The sequence below is a fragment of the Saccopteryx bilineata genome, chromosome 7, assembly GCF_036850765.1.
Source record: "Saccopteryx bilineata isolate mSacBil1 chromosome 7, mSacBil1_pri_phased_curated, whole genome shotgun sequence".
NCBI lineage: Eukaryota > Metazoa > Chordata > Mammalia > Chiroptera > Emballonuridae > Saccopteryx > Saccopteryx bilineata.
Window position 1 is genome coordinate 58,085,398 of NC_089496.1, and position 21,158 is coordinate 58,106,555.

At 47.7% G+C, this 21,158-nt stretch overlaps 2 protein-coding genes across 5 annotated transcripts in view; both read left to right on the plus strand.

The window, feature by feature from the left end:
• Nucleotides 1-7,211, plus strand: part of URGCP (upregulator of cell proliferation) — a 39,597-nt gene extending 32,386 nt beyond the window's left edge. For all 4 annotated transcript variants that reach the window (XM_066238561.1, XM_066238563.1, XM_066238562.1 and 1 more), the window contains 3 exons: nt 1,543-1,593; nt 1,965-2,003; nt 3,998-7,211. In XM_066238561.1, coding sequence (XP_066094658.1) covers nt 1,543-1,593; nt 1,965-2,003; nt 3,998-6,591 — 2,684 coding nt within the window. In that variant the 3' untranslated portion in view covers nt 6,592-7,211. The remainder of the gene's footprint in view (nt 1-1,542; nt 1,594-1,964; nt 2,004-3,997) is intronic.
• Nucleotides 7,212-11,501: 4,290 nt separating this feature from the next.
• Nucleotides 11,502-17,335, plus strand: MRPS24 (mitochondrial ribosomal protein S24). Its single transcript, XM_066238576.1, has 4 exons — nt 11,502-11,653; nt 11,740-11,808; nt 11,892-12,003; nt 15,791-17,335. The coding sequence occupies exons 1-4, from the start codon at nt 11,615-11,617 to the stop codon at nt 16,072-16,074; spliced, it is 504 nt and encodes a 167-aa protein (XP_066094673.1). The 5' UTR covers nt 11,502-11,614; the 3' UTR covers nt 16,075-17,335.
• The last annotated feature ends 3,823 nt before the right edge of the window (nt 17,336-21,158 follow it).

The following is a 21,158-nucleotide window of genomic DNA, read 5'->3' on the forward strand; positions in this document are numbered from 1 at the left end:
TGTTCCTATGGAGATTGTGGGGTGGGGCTGTAGCAGCTCCTCTAGACTTCAGCTTGAAGGTTTGGCTACACTCCAGATATCTTTCTTTTATTGATTCATTTTCAAAGTGAATTTCATTAACCTAGTGCTTCACCAAATGAATGTGTTCTATTGGATATTAATAGTGTTATACAAAAATAACCCCACAAAATACACAAATAAGTTTGTGTTAATCACTTTTTGCTATGGGTTGTTTTTATTTTTTTTACAGGGACAGAGAGAGAGTCAGAGAGAGGGATAGGGACAGACAGACAGGAACGGAGAGAGATGAAAAGCATCAATCATCAGTTTTTTGTTGTGACACCTTAGTTGTTCATTGATTGCTTTCTCATATGTGCCTTGACCGTGGGCCTTCAGCAGACTGAGTAACCCCTCGCTCGAGCCAGCTACCTTGGGTCCAAGCTGGTGAGCTTTTTGCTCAAGTCAGATGAGCCCACGCTCAAGCTGGCGACCTTGGGGTCTCGAACCTGGGTCCTTCTGCATCCCAGTCTGTTGCTCTATCCACTGCGCCACTGCCTCGTCAGGCCCTTTTTGCTACGTTTTATTAAATATTTATTCAATGAGATACTATTTCACACCCTATATAATGCTTACTACCAAAAAACAAGAGAAGTGTTGGCCAGGATGTGGAGAAATTTGTGCATGGTTGGTAGGTGTGTAAAATGTGGCAGCTGCTGGGAACTGGGGATGGGGGTTGCTGCAGGGGCGGGGAGGAGAGGTGAAACAAGCTGCTTAATGGGAACACAGTTTACTTTCCAGTGATGGAAATGTTGTGGAGCTAGATGGGTAAGAAGTAGGGACTGCACAACTTTGTGACTAGATGGATAAGAAGCAGGTACCGCACAACTTTGTGACTTTACTAAATGGCACAGAATTACTCACTATAAAATGTTCTTCTTCCCCAGAGTTTTTTCCCTTTTTGTTAAAATACCATAAAATAATGTTTACTATCTTAACCATTTCTAAGTATTCAGTTTAGTGATGAAATACATTCACTTTGTTGTGCAGCCATCAACACCGTCCGTCCCACAACTTGACTCATCTTGTCAGTAGAAATTTTATCCTATTCAATTATAACGTCCATTCTCCTCTCCCTCAGCCCGTGGCACTCACCATTATACTTTCTGTGTTTATGATTTGACTTCTCTGGGTACGTCCTGTACATGGACTCGTACCATGTTTGTCTTCCGGTGACTGGCTTATTTCTCTCAGCACAGGGTTTGTCTGTGCTGCAGCATTTTGTAGAACCTTGTTCCATTTAGAGGCTGAATAACATGCCATTAAACGTACAGACCACATTTTATCTGTCTGTTTGTTTGCTGGTGGACATTCAGGTTGTTTCTGTGTTTTAGCTGTGGTGAATAACGATGTGAACGTGGGTATGCAGATATCTCATATAGACCTTGTAGTCAATCTTTTGGAGGAATCTACCAAAGGTGGAATTGCTGGGACAGATGATAGTTCTAACTTGCTGCTGAGGCCGTGTGTATGTTTTTCTTCCAGATCTGGAATGGAGAGAAATGGAAGGAGATGACTGCGAGCTTCAGTATGGAGGTGGAGACCACAGGGCTTGGTGTTGGATTGGGGTGGGGAAAGAGAGAGGGAACAGGCACAGTGAAAACGAATTGGTGTGTCATGGCTGATAGGTCTGTTGGTTGGAACATCGTCCTGATGCACAAGGGTTGCAGGTTCCATCCTTGGTCGGGGCACATACAGGAACTGATCAATGTTTCTGTCTCTCTTTCTCTTCCTCTCTCTCAGTAAATCATTAAATAAAATTTTAAAAATAACTGTAGTTGTATATTTTGAAAAATTGGGAGTACTCTGTCTCAATAAGTAGCAGAGAGGATTCTGAGTTCAGCTTAAACTGGTGTGAGTCCCAGGCATCTGGCTTGATTGACACTTGTTTTCCTTTGCTTTTGTAGATGGTCCGAATGAGGCTCAGGACAGTGACTTTCCAACAGGTATGTGTTTTCTGTCTTGTTTCTTCTCGCTGCTACAACTTCCTGTCCTGTTGAAGAAAGACAGCATCCATGCTGGTGGTCCCCACACCTGGCTGCATCAAAATCACGTCTAGTCCACTAACTTTTTTTTTTTTTTTTAATTTTAGTGAGATGAGAGGAGGCAGAGACAGACTCCCGCATGCGCCCTGACAGGGATCCACCCAGCAGACCCCCTAGGGGGCAGTGCTCTGTCCATCTGGGGCAACTGAAGCCATTTTTTTGTGCCTGAGGTGGAGGGGCCAACTTGCTCTAATCTAGCCATGTCTGTAAGTGGGTTGGAGAAGAGAGAGAGAGGTGAGAGGGAGGGGATGGAGAAGCAGATGGACGCCTCTCTTGTGTGCTCTGATTGGGAATCGAACCTGGGATTTCCACATGCCGGGCCGATACTTGACCACTGAGCCAACTGGCCAGAGCCACTAACTCTTTATATCAACTTACATATTAATAATATTGCCAGAAAAAGCAAACCCCTGGAAGCTATTATAGTATAGAGTAACGGAGTTGGCATCTCTGGGTGTTACTTTTAACAAGTCCTTTTCAAAGTGATTCTAAAGCACAGCCTGGTTTGGGAACCACTTACGGTGTGCTGGTTTCATATACAGGCCTGTGGAGAGTCATGCACTGGGCATGAGTGTGTATGTAACAGGCTTTTCTGCTCTGGCTTTTCCCTGCGGCACTTAACTATGGTGCTGCTTCAGAAATACTGTAGAGACAGTTGTTCCCTGTCTGATAAGAAAATATCCCTGGTCTATGGCCATACCACCCTGAATACACCCGATCTCGTCTGATCTCGGAAGAAAATATCCCTGGTTTCATTTTGTCAAGACTGAGAAACCTGAGTAACACGTATGGAGAGTTTCTTCTTCAGTGTCTCTCCCTACAAGTGCTGTTCCTGCAGCAAGTTCACCAGCTCCTGGTCGTGCTGCAGCCACACGCCCGAGAACCTGCTGAGTCCATGCAGACAGTAGGCAGCTGGTGGACCCTGCGGGGAAGTGAGACAGATGTGCCCCAGTGCTCTGACTGCTACTGGTTACCTGGGCCTGGACCTAAACCGTCCTGTGCTTCTGAGGAAACTGCCCCCATAGTTCCCAGGAGCACCTAGGGTAGCGTCACAGGGGTCGCTTCCTCTTTGGAGAAAGGAGCGGAGAGAATCCAGGAGAGCAGCAGGAATTGTGTTCATTTTGTTGACTTATTATCATTAAAAGTGTACTAGTTACATGTAATATGAAAATTGGTAAGAGGCCATGTCCAAGGCAGGGAAGTGGCCGAAACCTTTGGCATGGCTGTTGTGAGCATGCAGTGTTTGTAAGAGGCCGGATCAGAATGGGTGATGTAAGGTGAGAACAAATAAGAGCAGAATTATGATCATCTCTAACAGAGACTTGAATACAATAAAAATTTAGATCCGTATTATTGGCTTCAGACTTGCAAAATAGTTTAGCTATGGTTTGCAGCACTCTAATAATAATTCCCTGTTTTGTTTAAATATTTTGTAAAGAGGAAAGAACAGGAACAAGAAAATCATAGTGAATCAGTGATGGTGTCACCTGTGGCAGACCGGTTACAGTGAGGGGACCCACTGCCAGACCCAGTGCAGGGAGAAGCACAGATGCATGCGGGGGTGGGGAGAACGGGCTGCCCGCACCTCGGGGTGCACTCACTCCAGCCAGTTAATTTGGGCTCAGTGCTGGAGCCCATAGGCTGCAGGAGAAACAGATACACAGACTTCTGTCTGAGGCCCCTGGTGTCCTGTCCTTCTCTGATGTCCACGTGCCTGCCTGTGTTCAGACCTGGGCGGTGTGATTTATGTGTGTCTTGGTCTCAGGTGGCCCAGGGATCCTGCATTCTGCTCTCTGAAGGAGGCCACCCCACCCTCATGCTGGTGTTCCCTCTCTGCTTCTGCCCTGGCCCCTGCCCTGCCTGGTGAGCACTTATGTCTTCATTTCCCTCTACAGTGGAGAGGAGCCGACTGCAGGAAATGCTGTTGCTTCTGGGGCTAGAGACACACCAGGTCCAGAAACTCAGCCTCCAGGACGCCCTGCAGATCAGCAGTGACAGTATGAGGAACTGGGCTCCGCAGGCTCCCAAAGACTTGCCCTGGAACTTCCTCCGGAAGCTGCAGGCCCTCAATGCCGAGGCCAGGAACACCACCATGGTGCTGGATGTGCTCCCAGACACCCGGCCTGTGGAGAAGGAGAGCCAGATGGAGGAGGAGGTCATCTACTGGGACACCGCTGATGACATCTCCGCGGACATCTACTCCTTCTCGGAGCTGCCCACCCCTGACACGCCCGTGAATCCCTTGGACCTCCTCTGTGCCCTGCTGCTTTCCTCTGACAGTTTCCTGCAGCAAGAAATCATGCTGAGGATGTCTCTCTGCCAGTTCGCGCTCCCGCTCATTCTGCCCGACTCGGAGAACCATGCCCACACCTTCCTGCTGTGGGCCATGCGGGGTATCGTGCGGACATGGTGGTCACAGCCCCCAAGGGGCGTGGGCAGCCTCAGGGAGGACAGCATGGTCTTGCCCCGGGCGCCCGCCTTCGCCTTCGTGCGCATGGAGGTCAGCAGCAACTCCAAGTCCCAGCTGCTCAATGCCGTGCTCAGCCTGGGCCACAGGCAGCGAGACTGCTTCTGGCATCGGGATATGAGCCTGGGCACCAGCCCTCGTGAGATTGCAGATGGGCTGGTGGAGATTTCCTGGTTCCTACCCAGTGGCAGGGAGGACCTGGACCTCTTCCCTGAGCCCGTGGCCTTTCTGAACCTCAGAGGCGACATTGGGTCTCACTGGCTGCAGTTTAAGCTCTTGACAGAAGTCTCCTCGGCCGTGTTCATCCTGACCGACAACATCAGTAAGAAGGAGTACAAACTGCTGTCCTCTATGAAGGGGTCAGCCACCAAGTACTACTTCATCCTGAGTCCCTACCGTGGGAAACGCAACTCCAACCTGCGGTTCCTGAACAGGCTGATCCCCGTGCTGAAAATGGACCACTCACATGTGCTTGTGAAGGTCAGCAGCACAGACGGGGTGCGTTTCACGCGCAGGGTCCGCTCCATTGTGGCGCACGTGGCCCGGTCCCCCTGCAGGAGGGTGTCGGTGGAGGACATGGCCCACGCAGCCCGCAAGCTGGGGCTGAAGGTCGACGAGGACTGTGAGGAGTGTCAGCGGGCGAAGGACCGGATGGAGCGGATCACCAGGAACATCAAAGACTCAGACGCCTACCGGCGGGACGAGCTGAGACTGCAGGGGGAGCCGTGGAGAAAGGCAGCCCGGGTGGAGAAGGAGCTGTGCCAGGTGCAGTGGGCGGTGGACCCTCCGGACAAGCACCGGGCAGAGCTGAGCCACCGGCTGCTGGAACTTCGCACACAGCAGAGCAGCCACGACCCTGCAGGGGGCATGCAGGAGTTCATCGCGGGCATCAGCTGCCCCTCCTTAGGCGAGAGGCAGTATTTCCTGAGGTGGATGGAGTGGGGGCTGGCCTGGGTGGCCCAACCAAGGCCGAGACAGTCTCCAGAGGCAGTTCTGACCCTGAGACTGAAGCAGGTTGGGGCTGGGGACCTCAGTGAGCCGCTCTGGCCGGAACCCCTGGGGGTGGAGCACTTCCTGCGGGAGATGGGGCAGTTTTATGAGGCAGAGAGCTGCCTTGTGGAGGCAGGGAAGCTGCCAGCAGGCCAGAGGCGCTTTGCCCACTTCCCAGGCTTGGCCTTGGAACTGCTGGTCCAGGGGCTGCCCCTGGAGCTGATCGATGGGAACACGCTGAGCGCCCCTCTGCGCTGGGTCACGGGGCTCTTGAAGGAGCTACATGCGCACCTGGAGAGAAGGTCACGGCTGGTGGTGGTGTCGGCGTTGGGCGTGCCTGCTACAGGGAAGTCCACTCTCCTCAATACCATGTTTGGGCTTCGGTTTGCCACAGGGAGGGGTCGTGGGCCTCGGGGGGCCTTTATGCAACTTGTTACAGTGGCTGAGTCCTTCAGCCAGGACCTGGGCTGTGACCACATCCTGGTGATAGACTCAGGGGGTTTAATAGGAGGCGCCCCAGCCACGGCTGGGGAGCGCTTTGAGCTGGAGGTCTCCCTGGCCACTCTGATTATGGGGCTGAGCAACGTCATTGTGGTCAGTTTAGCTGAAACAAGGGACATTCCACCTGCTGTGGTGCATGCTTTTCTGAGGCTGGAGAAAATGGGGCACGTGCCTAACTACCAGTTTGTGTACCAGAACCTTCACGACATGTCTGTCCCCGGCCCGAAGCCTCGGGAGAGGAGGCCACTGCTGGAGCACCCTGCTGATGTGAGCAGAGCTGCCGCCCAGGTGGACAAACAGGGAGAGGGCCTCCGGACGCTAGCATACCTGGCCTTTTGTGACCCAGAGAAGCAGCACGTATGGCACATCCCTGGCCTTTGGAATGGAGTGCCTCCCATGGCTGCCGTGAGCTTGGGGTACAGTGAAGCCATTTTTGAGTTGAAGAGGTGCCTGCTGGAGAACATCAGGAACGGCCTGTCCAACCCCAACAAGAACGTTCAGCAGCTCATCGAGCTGGTGAGCCAGCTGTGAGTTGCAGCTGGTCTGAGGGGTGTCCACCTGGGGTTGGCATCTGAGAGGGCTGGTGCCCTGCCTATGTGAGAAGGTAGAAAGGCAAAAGACAGGGCCTGGCATTTCCTGAGCAGTGGGGAGAGAGGCTGTTGGGGGTGTAGCAGCCCTGGGGTCAGGTGCAGACAAGAGCTCTGTCTCAGCTCCGTGGGTGACCCCTGCAGTGGGGTCTCTTTCATCTGTTTCTGGAGCAGAGGGGTACCCTCTATCACTGCAGTTGGGCACACGGGTCTCCAGAAGAGGGGTAGGGAAGGGGCCCTAGGAAGCAGACAGGCCTTCCTGGCAAGCCCAGCATCAGTGGGTTGATGCAGCTCGTTCAGTGAATGCCCACGTGGGCAAGTCTATTTATTGACTGACCGTGAAGCCCGCCCCAACCCCACCCTGCTCGCTCTTCTGTGTCCTACACCCCACAGCACGTTGTGTACACCTCCCACGGCACGACCATGTGCATCGTGACTTACCTGGTCACACATATGCCCCTCCCCAGACGGTGAGCTCCTTGAGAGCAGGGGCTGTGTGTTCCCTGTCACCCCAGGGCCTGGTACACTGTGGGCGCTTTAATAAATGTTTGTGAAACAAATGAATGCACAAATGAGAGTAACAGGTGGTTCCTCTCTGGCCCTAATATTCATGTTTCCTCCAAGAGGACCAGTGTCTTCTGAGGGAAGGGTGCATGCTAGGCCCTGAAAGAAGACCCATTCTTCAGGCTGTTACTGGGAAACTGAGCTAACTGTCCTTGTAGTAGCTCCAAAGTGCCTCCATCACTGTCCCATTCTGTAGGTGAGGACGGGCCCAGAGCAGCAGACCTGTGTGGGCAGTGAGCCGAGAGGGAGCCGCTGCCCTCAGTGCTGCCTCTCTACGTCCCACACTCCCAGGGCAGCAGGCTCACCCCCTAGGCCCTCGGTGCCAGCCCTTCCCTGCACTGCTCCTGACATGGGCCCCCCTGCTGCCATTCGAGCCAGAATTTGAGGCCCTTCCCTGTCTTTTCTCCAGCTGAAGTCCTGACCTGCACTAGCCCTCACCAAGGTGACCTCACTGAGCCTCAGAACCCAGTTCCAGCTGTGTCATTAGCTCTGTGAATCTCAGCTGAGGCCTTGGGGCCTCTCTGCTTTGTGGTTACAGGAAAACTTGACCTCAAAGTGGTCATCAGGAGCTCTCTGTGTCCCTTTCATTGCTTTTGCCAGACTTGGAAAGTGAGCCCTGTGTCCTGGAACCTGTCCTTGAATGCAGGCTCCTTGGCCCCTTTTCTGAAGTGTGAGGACACCTGCGGCTTCCTTGTTGTCTGGGGCATTGCCCCTTGGGTTCTGCAAGCCTCTGGACGTGCAGAACACGCCGTGCGCCATACTGGCACTCTGGAAACCTGGTCTTCTGCTAATAAATTTGGGGAAATGTTTTCCCTTCTGAAACTTAAAAAGAATTTGTAATCCTCAAGCACTGCAAGCTTATCTCTTCCTGTATCATTAAGTAAAACAAATTTTAAGATGTTGGTTCACCTTGAAAACCACAAACCTGTTATTTTCTCCATCCAGGGCCATGGAAGCTACCCTGGTGCTTCTCCAACACAGTGGGAAATCCACCAGAATATTTCTGGGCCCCAAGTTCAGGCACTGGAGACCTGTCTTAGGATTGTTGAATATCAATCAGTTTATTTTATTTTATCTTTATTTTATTTATTTATTTTTTAAAATTTTTTTCTGAGGTTAGAAGCAGGGAGGCAGTCAGACTCCCGCATGCGCCCAACTGGGATCCACCGGCATTAGATCCACCAGGGAGCAATGCCTTGCCCATCTGGGGTGTTGCTCCTTTGGGGCTGGAGCCATTCTAGCACCTGAGGTGGATGCCATGGCGCTCGAGACAGCTTTGCTCTAATGGAGCCTTGGCTGCATTAGGGGAAGAGAAAGAGAGAAAGGAGATGGGAAAGGGTGGAAAAGCAGATGGGCGCTTCTCCTGTGTGCCCTGACTGGGAATCAAACCCGGGACTTCCACACGCTGGGCCGATGCTCTACCGCTGAGCTGAGCCAACTGTCCAGGGCAATCGGTTCCTTTGAAAACTTATTTTAGCTATTCCTGAAATCTGAAACAGGGAAGCTCAACTGGTTCCCTACTAACCGAGGGTTCTTTATTTGGGGTCTACCTATTGTGTAAAGTTAAGGTTCAATCATTGAATTCCTGAAAATTAAGTGTGTGCTGTTCCTTCTGTGGAAAAGGTTTATAGCTTTCAACAGATTTTCAAAAGGATACACTTCTCTTAATGGTGTATTAAGCAATGTCTGTAATATCTTAGTTTTACTGAGACACAGGACCTAGCAGGGTTGGTGTTAGAAATCTGTGCGAGCCTGACTGGGCAGTGGTGCAATGGATAGAGCGTCGGACTGGGACGCAGAGGACCCAGGTTTGAGACCCCGAGGTTGCCAGCTTGAGCACGGGCTCATCTGGTTTGAGCAAGGCTCACCAGCTTGATCCCAAGGTCGCTGGCTCGAGCAAGGGGTCACTTGGTCTGCTGTAGCCCCCCTGATCAAGGCACATATGATAAATCAATCAATGAACTAAGGAGCCACAAGGAAGAATTGATGTTTCTCATCTCTCTCCCTTCCTGCCTGTCTCTCTCTCTGACTCTGTCTCTGTCACCGAAAAAAAAGAAAGAAATCTGTGCGAATGTAAGTCTGATATTGTTGTAGCTCTTCCTAGCTCCTCAGATGTGAGTTAGCCCAGGGAAGAAAAATTCTTTTTCTCTGTATCACTAGTAAACATATAATTTTGGTTATAAACCTATCATGAGTTCCTAAGACATCAGTAAAACTAGTTCAGAATTCAGTGTTAAAAGCACTGACAAGTCAGGGCTGCAGAAATGAGCCAAGAAGTCCTTGATCCTGGTTGTGGTGACTTTCCACCTCTCACCCCTCAGCTCCCTCATGCTGCTGTATGCCCCAGCCTCCTGCCTGTCCTTGGCCCTCTCCAGCAGGCACTTCTCCCTTAGGACAGTCTCTGATGTCAGCCTCACTTTCATTCTTCCACCCGAGGGTGTCAGACCCCTGTAAGTGCTCCTGTTATGGTCTTTACCTTAGCTTTTCTGCCCTCCCCATCCAGGCTCCCTGTTCCCTGTGTAATGCAGTATCAGCCCTCTTTTGTGTCCAGATCTAGTGCCGTGTCAGAGTCAGGAAGTGAAGTGTTGCTGGTACATGTGAAGCCAATTTCCATATCCATCTACTCCAAGTCCTGGACTTGTGGCTTCTTCCCACAGGTCCCAGTGTGGCACAGGATGTTTGTAATTGGGTCTATCAGGAGTCGGGAGATGATTATCTCAGCACCCCAAAGCTAAAGTCAGTAATACTAGCTTGGGACCTAGCCCACTGAACCTACTCCATTCTGTGCCTCAACAATGGATAGTGGGTGTGGAGAATGAAATATGGGGACATCTAAAATAAAATTATAAAACTATAATGAAATACTATCAGTCTAAAAGGCTCCTTCAGGAAGAGGTGGCAGTTCTCACAGTTGGAAACTACTGTGATTGGAGAACATCTCACCCCTGTTCCGCCCCCTTACCCAGTATGCAGAACAGCTGGAGGCCACAGTTAATAACTTAGAAATAAAACATTTCTAGTAAAGTTAAAGACACTGTCCTTCTATTAACGGTTTTTTTGAGGACCCATCTTCAAGTGGTCAAAGAAATCTTGATCATGCAGAATGTACAGACTGAAGCCAAGATGAGTTTCTTGGTCCCTTTTCCTCTCCCAGTGCTTCTTGGTCCCTTTTCCTCTCCCAGTGCGATGTTGGGCAACTCGCCCTCCACCGGTGCGTGCATTTGCCCTCCACATAGATGCTAGTGTTGTCCTTCCTCCCTTGGAAACCACAGCCGCTGCAACATCAGGGTGGATGATGTAGATTTAAGAAGGCCAAGTGTTGGCGATTTCACATGATCAGCCTAACAGAACCAACGACAACTACTTCTGACAATTCTATGACATGGTATCAGCAACAAAATCATTTTATAGAAAGTGTAACTGAGGCTCAAGTGTACAGATTGTCCCACCAGGGCACAACTCCATAACCTGGAGCCTAAATTTTGTGTTTTGAGGTTTTTTTTCCTCATTACAGTGTTGAATTCTGAAATAAGACATCCAGTGTTGGTACTTTCCCCCTCACTGTAGTCGTCAGTGGGAGACCAATGACAGTGTTAGTGCCCTGGTCTGAGCATCAAGGCCCCGTGGTGTCCCTGAGGTTCTGACCCGCCCAGGGCAGAGTGAAACCCCTCCCTTTTGCATAGCGCCTCGTTGAAAAATTGGGTGAAGTTTTAACCAAAACGTGTTTGTTCTTCACTGTGGATAAATTCAGGAGTTTGCTTTAAAGACAATTATTTGAAAAAACTACTGAAAGTAAACTGTAATAGAAAGTTTTAAAAGTAAATTAAATACGGCCTAAAAAGCAAAGTAAGTTATGAGAAATACGGAAGAAATACTAGATATGTTCATTAAAGAGAATACAGAGACTACAAGGAGAAAAAATTACAAACCAAAAGAAATTGCACATCATCATAAGTAGACGATCTTTTTTTCTTAAATGGCATCTTGACAGTTTTTGTGAGCTTGTTTCCCTGTATCGTTAGGGATTTAATATCGACATTGTAGAAAAAATATTTGGAGACAACATAAGTAGCTGAATGTGTAAAAACTGAGAAAACGCTCCAAGGGGAGGCCCCGGAGTGCGGCGAGGGGCACATTGCTGTCCTCAGGACACCGGGACAAGCTCTTCCGGCGAAACTCACGCTCATTCCGCCCGGAACCGCGGTTCCAGCGGTGGCCGGGCGAAGAGGTGCAGAAATGAGCACCAGAGCGTGGGTCCGCCCGGCCCCGGCCCCAATTCGCCGTCGTGCCCCGCCCCCCACCGCAGAGTCGCAGCTGCGCTGGCTCCGATTCGATCTCGTCCACGGTGCGCTGACCTTTGCCCCCGCGGCGCGGTGGAGCGTCACGCACTGCGCTCAGCCAAAATGGCGGCGCCCATGGGTAGCTGGAGGCTCGGACAGCGGGTGAGCGGGCTCGGCGGCGGGAGGTGGGCTCGGCGGGTCATAGCTGCCCCAGGTTTCGTGTTACGATTCCCCCTCCACACACGCAGGTGCTGTCCTGGAGCCAAGAGCTGCCGTGTGCCTGGCGCGCCCTTCACGTCTCCGCGGTGTGCGCCAAGGTGAGCCGCCCGGGGCCGGGGGGCCGGGGCCGGGTCGCCGCCTGGGTCGGGCGTGCGGACTGACGGCCTCTCTGTCCTCCTAGAATCGGGCGGCCCGGGTCCGAGTGAGCAAAGGGGACAAGCCGGTGACGTACGAGGAGGCGCACGCGCCTCACCACATCGCGCACCGCAAGGGCTGGCTGTCGCTGCACACAGGTGAGGGGACGACGGTGCCAGAGGCTGGCGATGCGACCCCGGCGCCACCGACGAGTTCTCGGCTGTGACTGGTACAGGAGGAGTGAGCCGCGTTCGAGGTTTTACTCCACTCAGTGATCCACTCACTTGTAGAGGAGGCAGGAAGTGTTGTTGCTTTGCTGTCAATCACTTGTGATTGAATGAGGCGCCCGGTGGCTCAGAGGCAGTGAAGAGTGAAACCCTGTAGAATCGACTTGGACACGCGGGACAGTGTGTTGTAAATACAGCAGCTTTCCTCTGCAGCACTGGCTTTTCTTTATTTTCTGTGAATTTTTCTACTCTTGGCAGTGCCCTTTTTTTAATTTTTGTTTTTGTTTCAGTGTATTTGTCCAAAGTTTCTTAAATTTGTATTGAATTTATTGAGGTGATATTGGTTTGTAAAATTATGTTGGTTTCAGGTTTACAATTGTATAATGATGGTGTGTATGTTGTATTGTGTGTTAACCACCCCAAGTCAAGTCTCCTTCCAGTCTGTGCTAGTTTCAGCTTTCCTACAGTACCCATGTGTCCTTTTGAGTTGCAGGTTCCATGTATTCACAGTTTTATGCTTTTTGTTGTTGACTCCGCTGCCTTAAATAGCGGTGATGCTGAGTGGTTGTCTGGTGTTCCTGAGCCCAGGGAGGCTGTGACATACTTGACAGAGGAAATGTGCGTGTTAGATTAGCTTACTTCAGGCATGAGTCATGGTGCTGTTGGGAGAGTTTAGTATTAATTAGCCCACATAATAAAAAAGGTGTCTTTAAGTAGAAATATATATGGTCTACCGCAGGGGTCCCCAAACTTTTTACACAGGGGGCCAATTCACTGTCCCTCAGACCGTTGGAGGGCCAGACTATAAAAAAAAACTATGAACAAATCCCTATGCACACTGCACATATCTTATTTTAAAGTAAAAGAACAAAACGGGAACAAATACAATATTTAAAATAAAGAACAAGTAAATTTAAATCAACAAACTGACCAGTATTTCAATGGGAACTATGCTCCTCTCACTGACCACCAATGAAAGAGGTGCCCCTTCCGGAAGTGCAGCGGGGGGGGGGGGCCGGATAAATGGCCTCAGGGGGCTGCATGCGGCCCGCGGCCGTAGTTTAGGGACCCCTGGTCTACCGGAAAGTTCTGTCCGTTTTTGGAATACAACAAAATACAAATTTTTCTTACCATCAATAAACTTTATTAAATAATATAATTGCCATTATTATTAATGATTTCTTGCCAGCGTGAGGGCAATTTGTATATCCCATTTTTGAAAAAGGTTTTATCTTTTGATGCGAAAAATTGAACCAGTGCTTGTTTGATATCTTCTTCATTTTTGAATTTTTTGCCCTTCAAAATATTTTGTAAGGACAAAAACAAGTGATAGTCGGAGGGTGCTAAGTCCGGGGAATATGGTGGATGTGACAATTTCCCAGCCTAGTTCTGCAATTTTTTGACAAGTCCCCAAAGCAGCATGTGGCCTGGCATTATCATGATGCAGTATGATGTTCTTCCTCTTGAACATCTCCGGCCTCTTTTCTTGGACTGCTGTCTTTAAATTATCCAGTTGCTGACAATACTTCTCCGAATTGAGCTTTTCGTTTGGTTTTAAAGGCTCATAATGTGTTGGTCCTTGAACGTCCCACCATGTACACAACATTCTCTTATTCAGAGTCAAATTTGGTTTAGAAGTGGAAGGGCTAGGTTTTCCGGGTTCACTATATGCCCTTTTCCTTACTGTTTTCGTAGGTAATCCACTTTTCATCCCCAGTTATCATCCGGTTCAAGAAGGGCTCGATTTTGTTCTGAGCAAGCAGAGATGTGCATATGACGACTCGATCATCCAAATTATTCTGACTTCATTCATGTGGCACCCATCTTGAATATTTCCACACCAATCCTTTCTTCCGAATATGGTCCGAAATGGTTTGCTGAGCTGAATTAAGCCTTTCTGCGATCTCCGATGTTGTCAGAAAAGGATCTTGCTTCAACATGGTCTAACAACATCATCATCGATCAAAGATGGTCGCCCAGAACGTGGCTTATCAGAAAGGTCGAAATCACCTGTTTCGAATTTTTCGAACCATCTTCTGCATGTCCTATCAGAAACTGTACCTCACCAAACACTTTCAATAAATTTTTTTTTCTTTTTTTTTTTTTTTTTTGTATTTTTCTGAAGTTGGAAACGGGGAGGCAGTCAGACAGACTCCCGCATGTGCCCGACCAGGATCCACCCGGCATGCCCATCAGGGGGCGATACTCTGCCCATCCTGGGCATTGCTCTGTTGCATCCAGAGCCATTCTAGCTCCTGAGGCAGCGGCCATAGAGCCATCCTCAGTGCCTGGGCCAACTTTGCTCCAATGGAGCCTTGGCTGCAGGAGGGGAAGAGAGAGACAGAGAAGAAGGAGAGGGGGAAGGGTGGAGAAGCAGATGGGCGCTTCTCCTGTGTGCCCTGGCTGGGAATCGAACCCGGGACTCCTGCACGCCAGGCTGACACTACCACTGAGCCAACCGGCCAGGGCCTCAATAAATTTCTACATGCTTCTGTAGCATTTCTTCCTTGTTGAAATTCGTAAAAATTATAGTGGCGTAAATGAACTTTATCAGTAGCCATGGGTACACTATCGCTTCACACATAAGACTAATGTGAGCCAACTTTGTTTTATTCAATAGTTAATTTGCTATGTCAGTATGTATACATTAAGTGATAAAAATAGAGGCACACATGCGCCAAATAAACGTGCTTATGTGTCAAAACTTGTGATAGAAACAGAACTTTCCGGTAGACCTGATATGAAACAAGGTTGTGTGATATATTGATCTATTGACAAAAATATTGTATATTGTAGCTAAAGGCTTGCGGAGCCTACCCTTGCATTTCTCCAGGAGCTATGGTTGAGTGTTTGATAGTTCATTGTCTACAGTGAGTTTACAGAATAGAACTACAGTAAATTAATGATAATCAACTGTATTTTGTTCAGTGTGAAGGTTTTCAGTTTGGATGTTTGAGATGTATCTATCTAGAGAATTATTTAAAGATTCTTGTTCCCCGACCCTTTCTGGGGTCTTGTTCTGAGACTTGGAGGTGGACGTGGAAACTCTGTGGATATTGTGAGAAGGGAGGGCTTGCAGGGTCCACACTGAGAATTCACTGGGTGAAGGTGATGGCCCTGGCTGGTGAGAGCTCTTGTCCCAAACTTCAGAAGGAGATGATGGCCTCCTCTGTGGCCTGTGGGATGAAAAGTGCTTTAAGACAGTTAGCAAAAAGTGACAGCCTGACCTGTGGTGGTACAGCGGATAAAGCGTCAAACTGGAATTCTGAGGTTATTTGTTCAAAATGCTGCTTGCCTGGTCAAGGGACACATCAGTTGATGCTTCTTGCTCCTCCCCCACATTTTTATCCTCTCTCCCCCTTTCTCTTTCTATTTCTCCCTCTCTCTCTTCTCTCTGTCTCCCTCCCCTGTGTCTAAAAAATTAATAAATAAAATCATTTTAAAAAGAAAGAAAGACTGTGGAAAAGGGAGTGGACAGAGGGATCATCTGAGTTTTGTGTCCTGGCTAAGGAAGACCTCACTGTTTCCTTTTGTAAAGTGAGGATAGTGATAGTACCTAGTTTGTGAGTTTATTGAAATAATGGATTTTGAACTTTAAAGTGTTCTTATTCCACTTGCAGAAGAAAAGTGGCAGAGTTGGGGGTGGAATGGGTACCCTGTGCTATTGTGTGTTAATTCAAGAGATTTGGTTGAGTCTGTGGTGCCCTTCTCTTTACAGGTAACCTTGATGGTGAGGACCATGCTGCAGAGCGAATGGTGGAAGATGTTTTTCTTCGCAAGTTTATGCTGGGTACCTTCCCCGGCTGCCTGGCTGACCAGCTTGTCCTGAAGCGCCGGGCTAACCAAGTGGAGATCTGTGCTCTGGTCCTGAGGCAGCTGCCTGCGCACAAGTTCTATTTCCTTGTGGGCTACAGCGAGACCCTGCTGTCCCACTTCTACAAGTGTCCTGTGCGCCTGCACCTCCAAACTGTGCCCTCAAAAGTTGTGTATAAGTATATCTAGGACATTCTGTTATAAAGTACCGCACCCCAGATTCTGAAAGGCACTGTACCTCATTTCATCGAGTTCATATAGAAACACCCACTCCAGATGAATTTTCAAGAGTTTTATTAGAGGAGGAGATTTATTAAATATGCCCGCTGCATATGGCTGACATGGGGCATCAGACCCAAATCATGCAGTCCCCAAAATAGTTCAGGGGCTGCTTATATACCCTTGATCACACACGAGCTGGGGAGAGCATGACATCATGGTACAAGCTACATTTGTTTAGGGGATACACAGAAACATTAAGACTTTCAAGGTAACACAATCAAAGATGTTTACAAATCTTTCAGGGTTTATCTTCCCTCACCAGCCTAGAGGTATTTTACCCTCAAGATTTCAGGAAGGGGGAGGAACTACAATTAATGCCAGGTGGTATGTAAATTCTGCCTCCTATTGAAAGAGAAGTTTCTTGGTTAACCTTTATTTTAGAATTGAAACTGAATGACCCATTATTCTTGCAAGCTAGAAACTTCTACATTAGGGGTAGTCAATCTTTTTATATCTACCGCCCACTTATGTATCTCTGTTAGTAGTAAAATTTTCTAACCGCCCACCGGTTCCACAGTAATGGTGATTGATAAAGTAGGAAAGTAACTTTATAAAATTTATAAAGCAGAGTTACAGCAAGTTAAAGCATATAATAATAACTACTTACCAAGTACTTTATGTTGGATTTTCGCTAAGTTTGGCAGTATAAATCTTTATAAAACAACTTACTATAGTTAAATCTATCTTTTTATTTATACTTTGGTTGCTCCGCTACTGCCTGCCATGAAAGCTGGAGCACCCCCTAGTGGGCGATAGGGACCAGGTTGACCACCACTGATCTACATTCTTCTTCCTCCCCTCTCTAAAGGAGGGACGGGACAGGAAAGGCTGATAGGAAAGCCTGACCTTTCCTCCCAGAATATCAATATCAATTTTCAGCTTTCTAGTACCTTACAGCAATTCCTCTTTTTTTGTGTCACTATAGCCTACAAAGGACAGAAAGGTGTGGGAAAGGGGGGAGTGGAAATGGGGAAACACATTCCTTCAGAGTCCACCAGGTTCACTTTCAGAGCTGCTGTAGTCTGGCTTCTTAGTCTGTTTTTATTCTTTGGATGAGAGAACTTGGATACAGTTTCCTTGTGGGTTTTCAGGGGTCCCAGGAAGGCTGCCACTTACGATGTCCTCTCTTAGCAAATTGCAAGTAGGTAATAAAGTGTTAGCTATAGTACCCTAGATCTCTTGTACTTATTTATCTTGCATAACTAAAACTTTAACCCTAGAACAACATCTCATTTCCCCTTCCCCCAGTCCCTAGTAACCACCATTCCACCCTGCTCTAATTTAACTGTTGATTCATGGGATCATACAGTATTTGTCATTCTGAGTCTGGCTTATTTCACTTAGTATAGTGTTCTCCAGGTTCATCCATGACCCAAATGGCAGGATGTCCTTTATCATAGCCGAGTAATACTCCGTTGTGTGTATGTACCACATGTTAATGTAGCCTTCCACTGGTGGACACTTCATTGTTTCCAGGTCTTAGCTACTCTGACTAATGTTGCAGCGGACATGATAGTGTTTATTTGTGCTTCAGGTCTGGATTTCTTTCTTTTTTTTCTCTCTCTTTTTTTTCTAAATACCCAGAAGAGGAATTGCTAGATGATATGGTAGTTCTACTTTTAATTTTTTAAGGACTCTTTGTATTGTTTGCCATAAGCTGCACGAATTTACATTCTTACTGTGTATGAAAGGTTCCCTTTTCTCTGAAGTGAGCATTTTCAATGTGGGGAGCTGCATGATGCCTCTATGGAACCTTCCTGTTGGTTTCTCCCGGGTGTGAGCACCAGACCTCCCAGCATCGCTGTATGGACAGAGCTCTGTGGGCGGGAAGTAACTCCAGACGGAAGCTGAGGCTGTGGGAATCAGATGCTGGGCCTGAGGGGAGGGGCAGGGAGGCATCAGCACAACCACGGAGCTTCTCCTGGCCCTGGAGGGTGCAGGCAGCCTAGCTCTGTCTTGAGAGCTGTATCTAGGGATTGAGGGGTTTATTCCAGGCTAGTGGTTGTGGTCTCTGATGTCTTGGGGGTTCGCTTCAGGCTGCTGAGAGACCAGCCCCTTTTTCCCCTCCACCCTGCACCTGATTGATGCTCTTGGATACCTGCTCTGTTCCAGATGCACGCCTGACCTGAAGACACCTGCCTTACGTGCTTTCCCCGGGGGAAACAACCTAATTGGGTATTTCTGGTTAAATCAGTTCAAGTTACTCTTTCATTGTCATGTACTTTATGTCATTATTTCAGCTGAATATGTCCCTTATGGTTGAGGACCACAGTGTCTAAGAATAAAGGACAGTGGTTTGAGGTTTTTCTCTTCTTTTCCTACCTCTCCACCTGATCATAATGTAGAAATAAATTGGAAACTCATATGTGTCTTTGGTTGCATCTAGGGATATGGTTAGATCTATGACCTATGATCTAGTATATGAATAAATATGTATGTCTAGAATAGTATTTCCAGTTGTTACCTGCTAAGAGTTGAGGTACCATAAATGCTAGCTGTTCATTAAATGGCTGCATTGCACAGAGGTCAATCTGTAAAATGAAGAATATGACACATTTTGTACGTTCTGTACAAAGGCATTCTTTTTGGTCCAACCTGTGGCGCAGTGGATAAAGTGTCGACATGGAACCCTAAAGTCGCCGGTTTGAAATCCCTGGCTTGCCTGGTCAAGACACATATGGGAGTTAATGCTTCCTGCTCCTTCCCCCTTCTCTCTCTCATTCCCCCCTCCCTTCTGAAATGAATAAAATAAAATGTCATTATTTTGTTCTGCCTTTTAAAATAAATCAGAAATTCTATAATTAATCAACTTAAGCCTTGTTGGCGGGTTGGCATTTGCAGTGGTTACTTTATAAAGGGCAATGACACACGTCAGACTTCTCACAGCCTCCACATGGGAGCAGTTGCATTAGCTTAGCAGTTCATTGAGCACCTACTGTGTAGCAGGCTCCGTGTTTGATCCCGGCCCTGGCCCTGGCCCTGGGTAGCTCCATTTAATAAGATGCTTAGACCTGTAAGTAGGACTTTAAGCCCATGAGTAAGATCATTTTTCTCCTACATAACTATGTTCACCTGCTCTCAAGAAGTATGTTTAGGTTTGGGGAGTTACCATGGAAACCTGGCCCCTATATGATGTCACAGGATTCATCAGAATCCTGGGCCAGTCCTGACTGCCCCCCAAGTTCCACGTCACCTTGTTTGTTTTTAAATTGATTTTAGCTAAGAGGAAAGGGGAGAGAGAGAGAGAGGAACATCTATCTGTTCTGGTGTGTGCCCTGACCTAGGATCAAACTGTCAACCTCTGCACTTTGGGACGATGCTCTAAGAAACGGAGTTTTCCAGCCAGGGCATGTCAACTTGACTTGCATGTTGTAATCACACCAACACATATCTATTTGCAATTTTTGCATTCTTCTAATTTTAGTAAACACCATGATGTAAGCATATTTTCATGGCTTGGTTTCAGTGCATTGAAAAACCTCTCAACCTCTATTTCTGGTATAGAGACAGTTGCTTGTGGTGCATAATAATTTTAATGTGCTATTGCTTTCCTTCGTGTGGCTATGCATATGTGGAGGATTTTACATCTATATAACGCATAGATGTCTGTATTCTGTTTTTGTGGTATTTCTGTTTTGATTGGGTAGGGTTTCATGTCCATTGTTTACAGGGCTGGGGCTGGAGTAGGGGTTAAGGTTATAGGTTATAGGTAGTTTATGGTTTGTGGTTACTTATGGTGATGTGTATGGTTTATATTGTATGGTAATTACGGATTATGTTGATGGTTTATGGCTATTTTTATGTTTTCGGTATGATGTAGAGATTATGGTTTACAGCTTGTCTTTATGGTTTAGTTTATTACAGTTTACGGTTTATGGCTATAGTTCATAGTTTGTGGCTTATGGTTATTATTTAGTGTCATGGATAGAATTTGTAATGATAGTTATAGTTCATGGTTTATGGTTGTAAGGTTTAAATTTAAATTTTATGTTTAGGGTTTATGATTTAGGTTAAAGTTTAGGCTTAGGTTTATGGTCTGTGTTTAGGCTTTAGGCTTAGGGTTAGGATGAAAGACGGATTAGGGCTTAGGTTTTAAGGTTTTGGTTTAGGGTGATATATATTGACTTGTACGTTTCAGGTTTAGGATTTAGTGATGTCAGATCTGCTGGTTCCTCCTCCAGTGTCTGTTCTCATGCCCAAGTTTAGCTCGTCAGCTTCCCGCTGGGAACTCACATCCTCTGCTTCCAGTCCAGACCGTTCCTGAGGACTCACCCCATGTTTAGCCAATTAAACCTTTCATCCTCTGGGTGCTCTCAAGCATTCAACAATTAGAGTGCGATTCAAGCCAGGCCAAAGGTGTATGAAACTGAGTTTTCTTTTTTTTTTTTTTTTTTAATTTTTATTTTATTTATTCATTTTTAGAGAGGACAGAGACAGGGAGAGAGAGAGACAGAAAGGGAGAGAGAGGAGAGAGAAAGAGAGAGAGAGAGAGAAGGGGGGAGGAGCTGGAAGCATCAACTCCCATATGTGCCTTGACCAGGCAAGCCCACGGTTTTGAACCAGCGACCTCAGCATTTACAGGTCGATGCTTTATCCACTGCGCCACCACAGGTCAGGCTGAAACTGAGTTTTCTTGGAACCGAAGAGAAGTGGAAACACTCCTCGCTAGAATGGCTGGTGAACGGGTGACAGCCTGAGCAGCTGGAGGCCCTGTCACCCTGGGTCTCAGCACTCAGCAAAGGCTGCAGAGGGACCAGGTCATACTGTGAGAGTGTGAGAACCTGGACCTGCCAGGTCCAAACCCACTCTTTTTTATTTATAATTAAATTTTTATTAATTTTAATGGGGTGACATCAATAAATCAGGGTACATATATTCAAAGAAAACATGTCCAGGTTATCTTGTCATTCAATTATGTTGCATACCCATCACCCAAAGTCAGATTGTCCTCCGTCACCTTCTATCTAGTTTTCTTTGTGCCCCTCCCCCTA

What these genes read in the sequence shown, in the direction of transcription:
- MRPS24 (XM_066238576.1), top strand. Translation starts at nt 11,615, where the DNA reads ATGGCGGCGCCCATGGGTAGCTGGAGGCTCGGACAGCGG. An exon ending in GCTGGAGGCTCGGACAGCGG is followed by an intron (nt 11,654 to 11,739) that starts GTGAGCGGGCTC and finishes CCACACACGCAG; the next exon opens with GTGCTGTCCTGGAGCCAAGA. An exon ending in CTGGCTGTCGCTGCACACAG is followed by an intron (nt 12,004 to 15,790) that starts GTGAGGGGACGA and finishes TTCTCTTTACAG; the next exon opens with GTAACCTTGATGGTGAGGAC.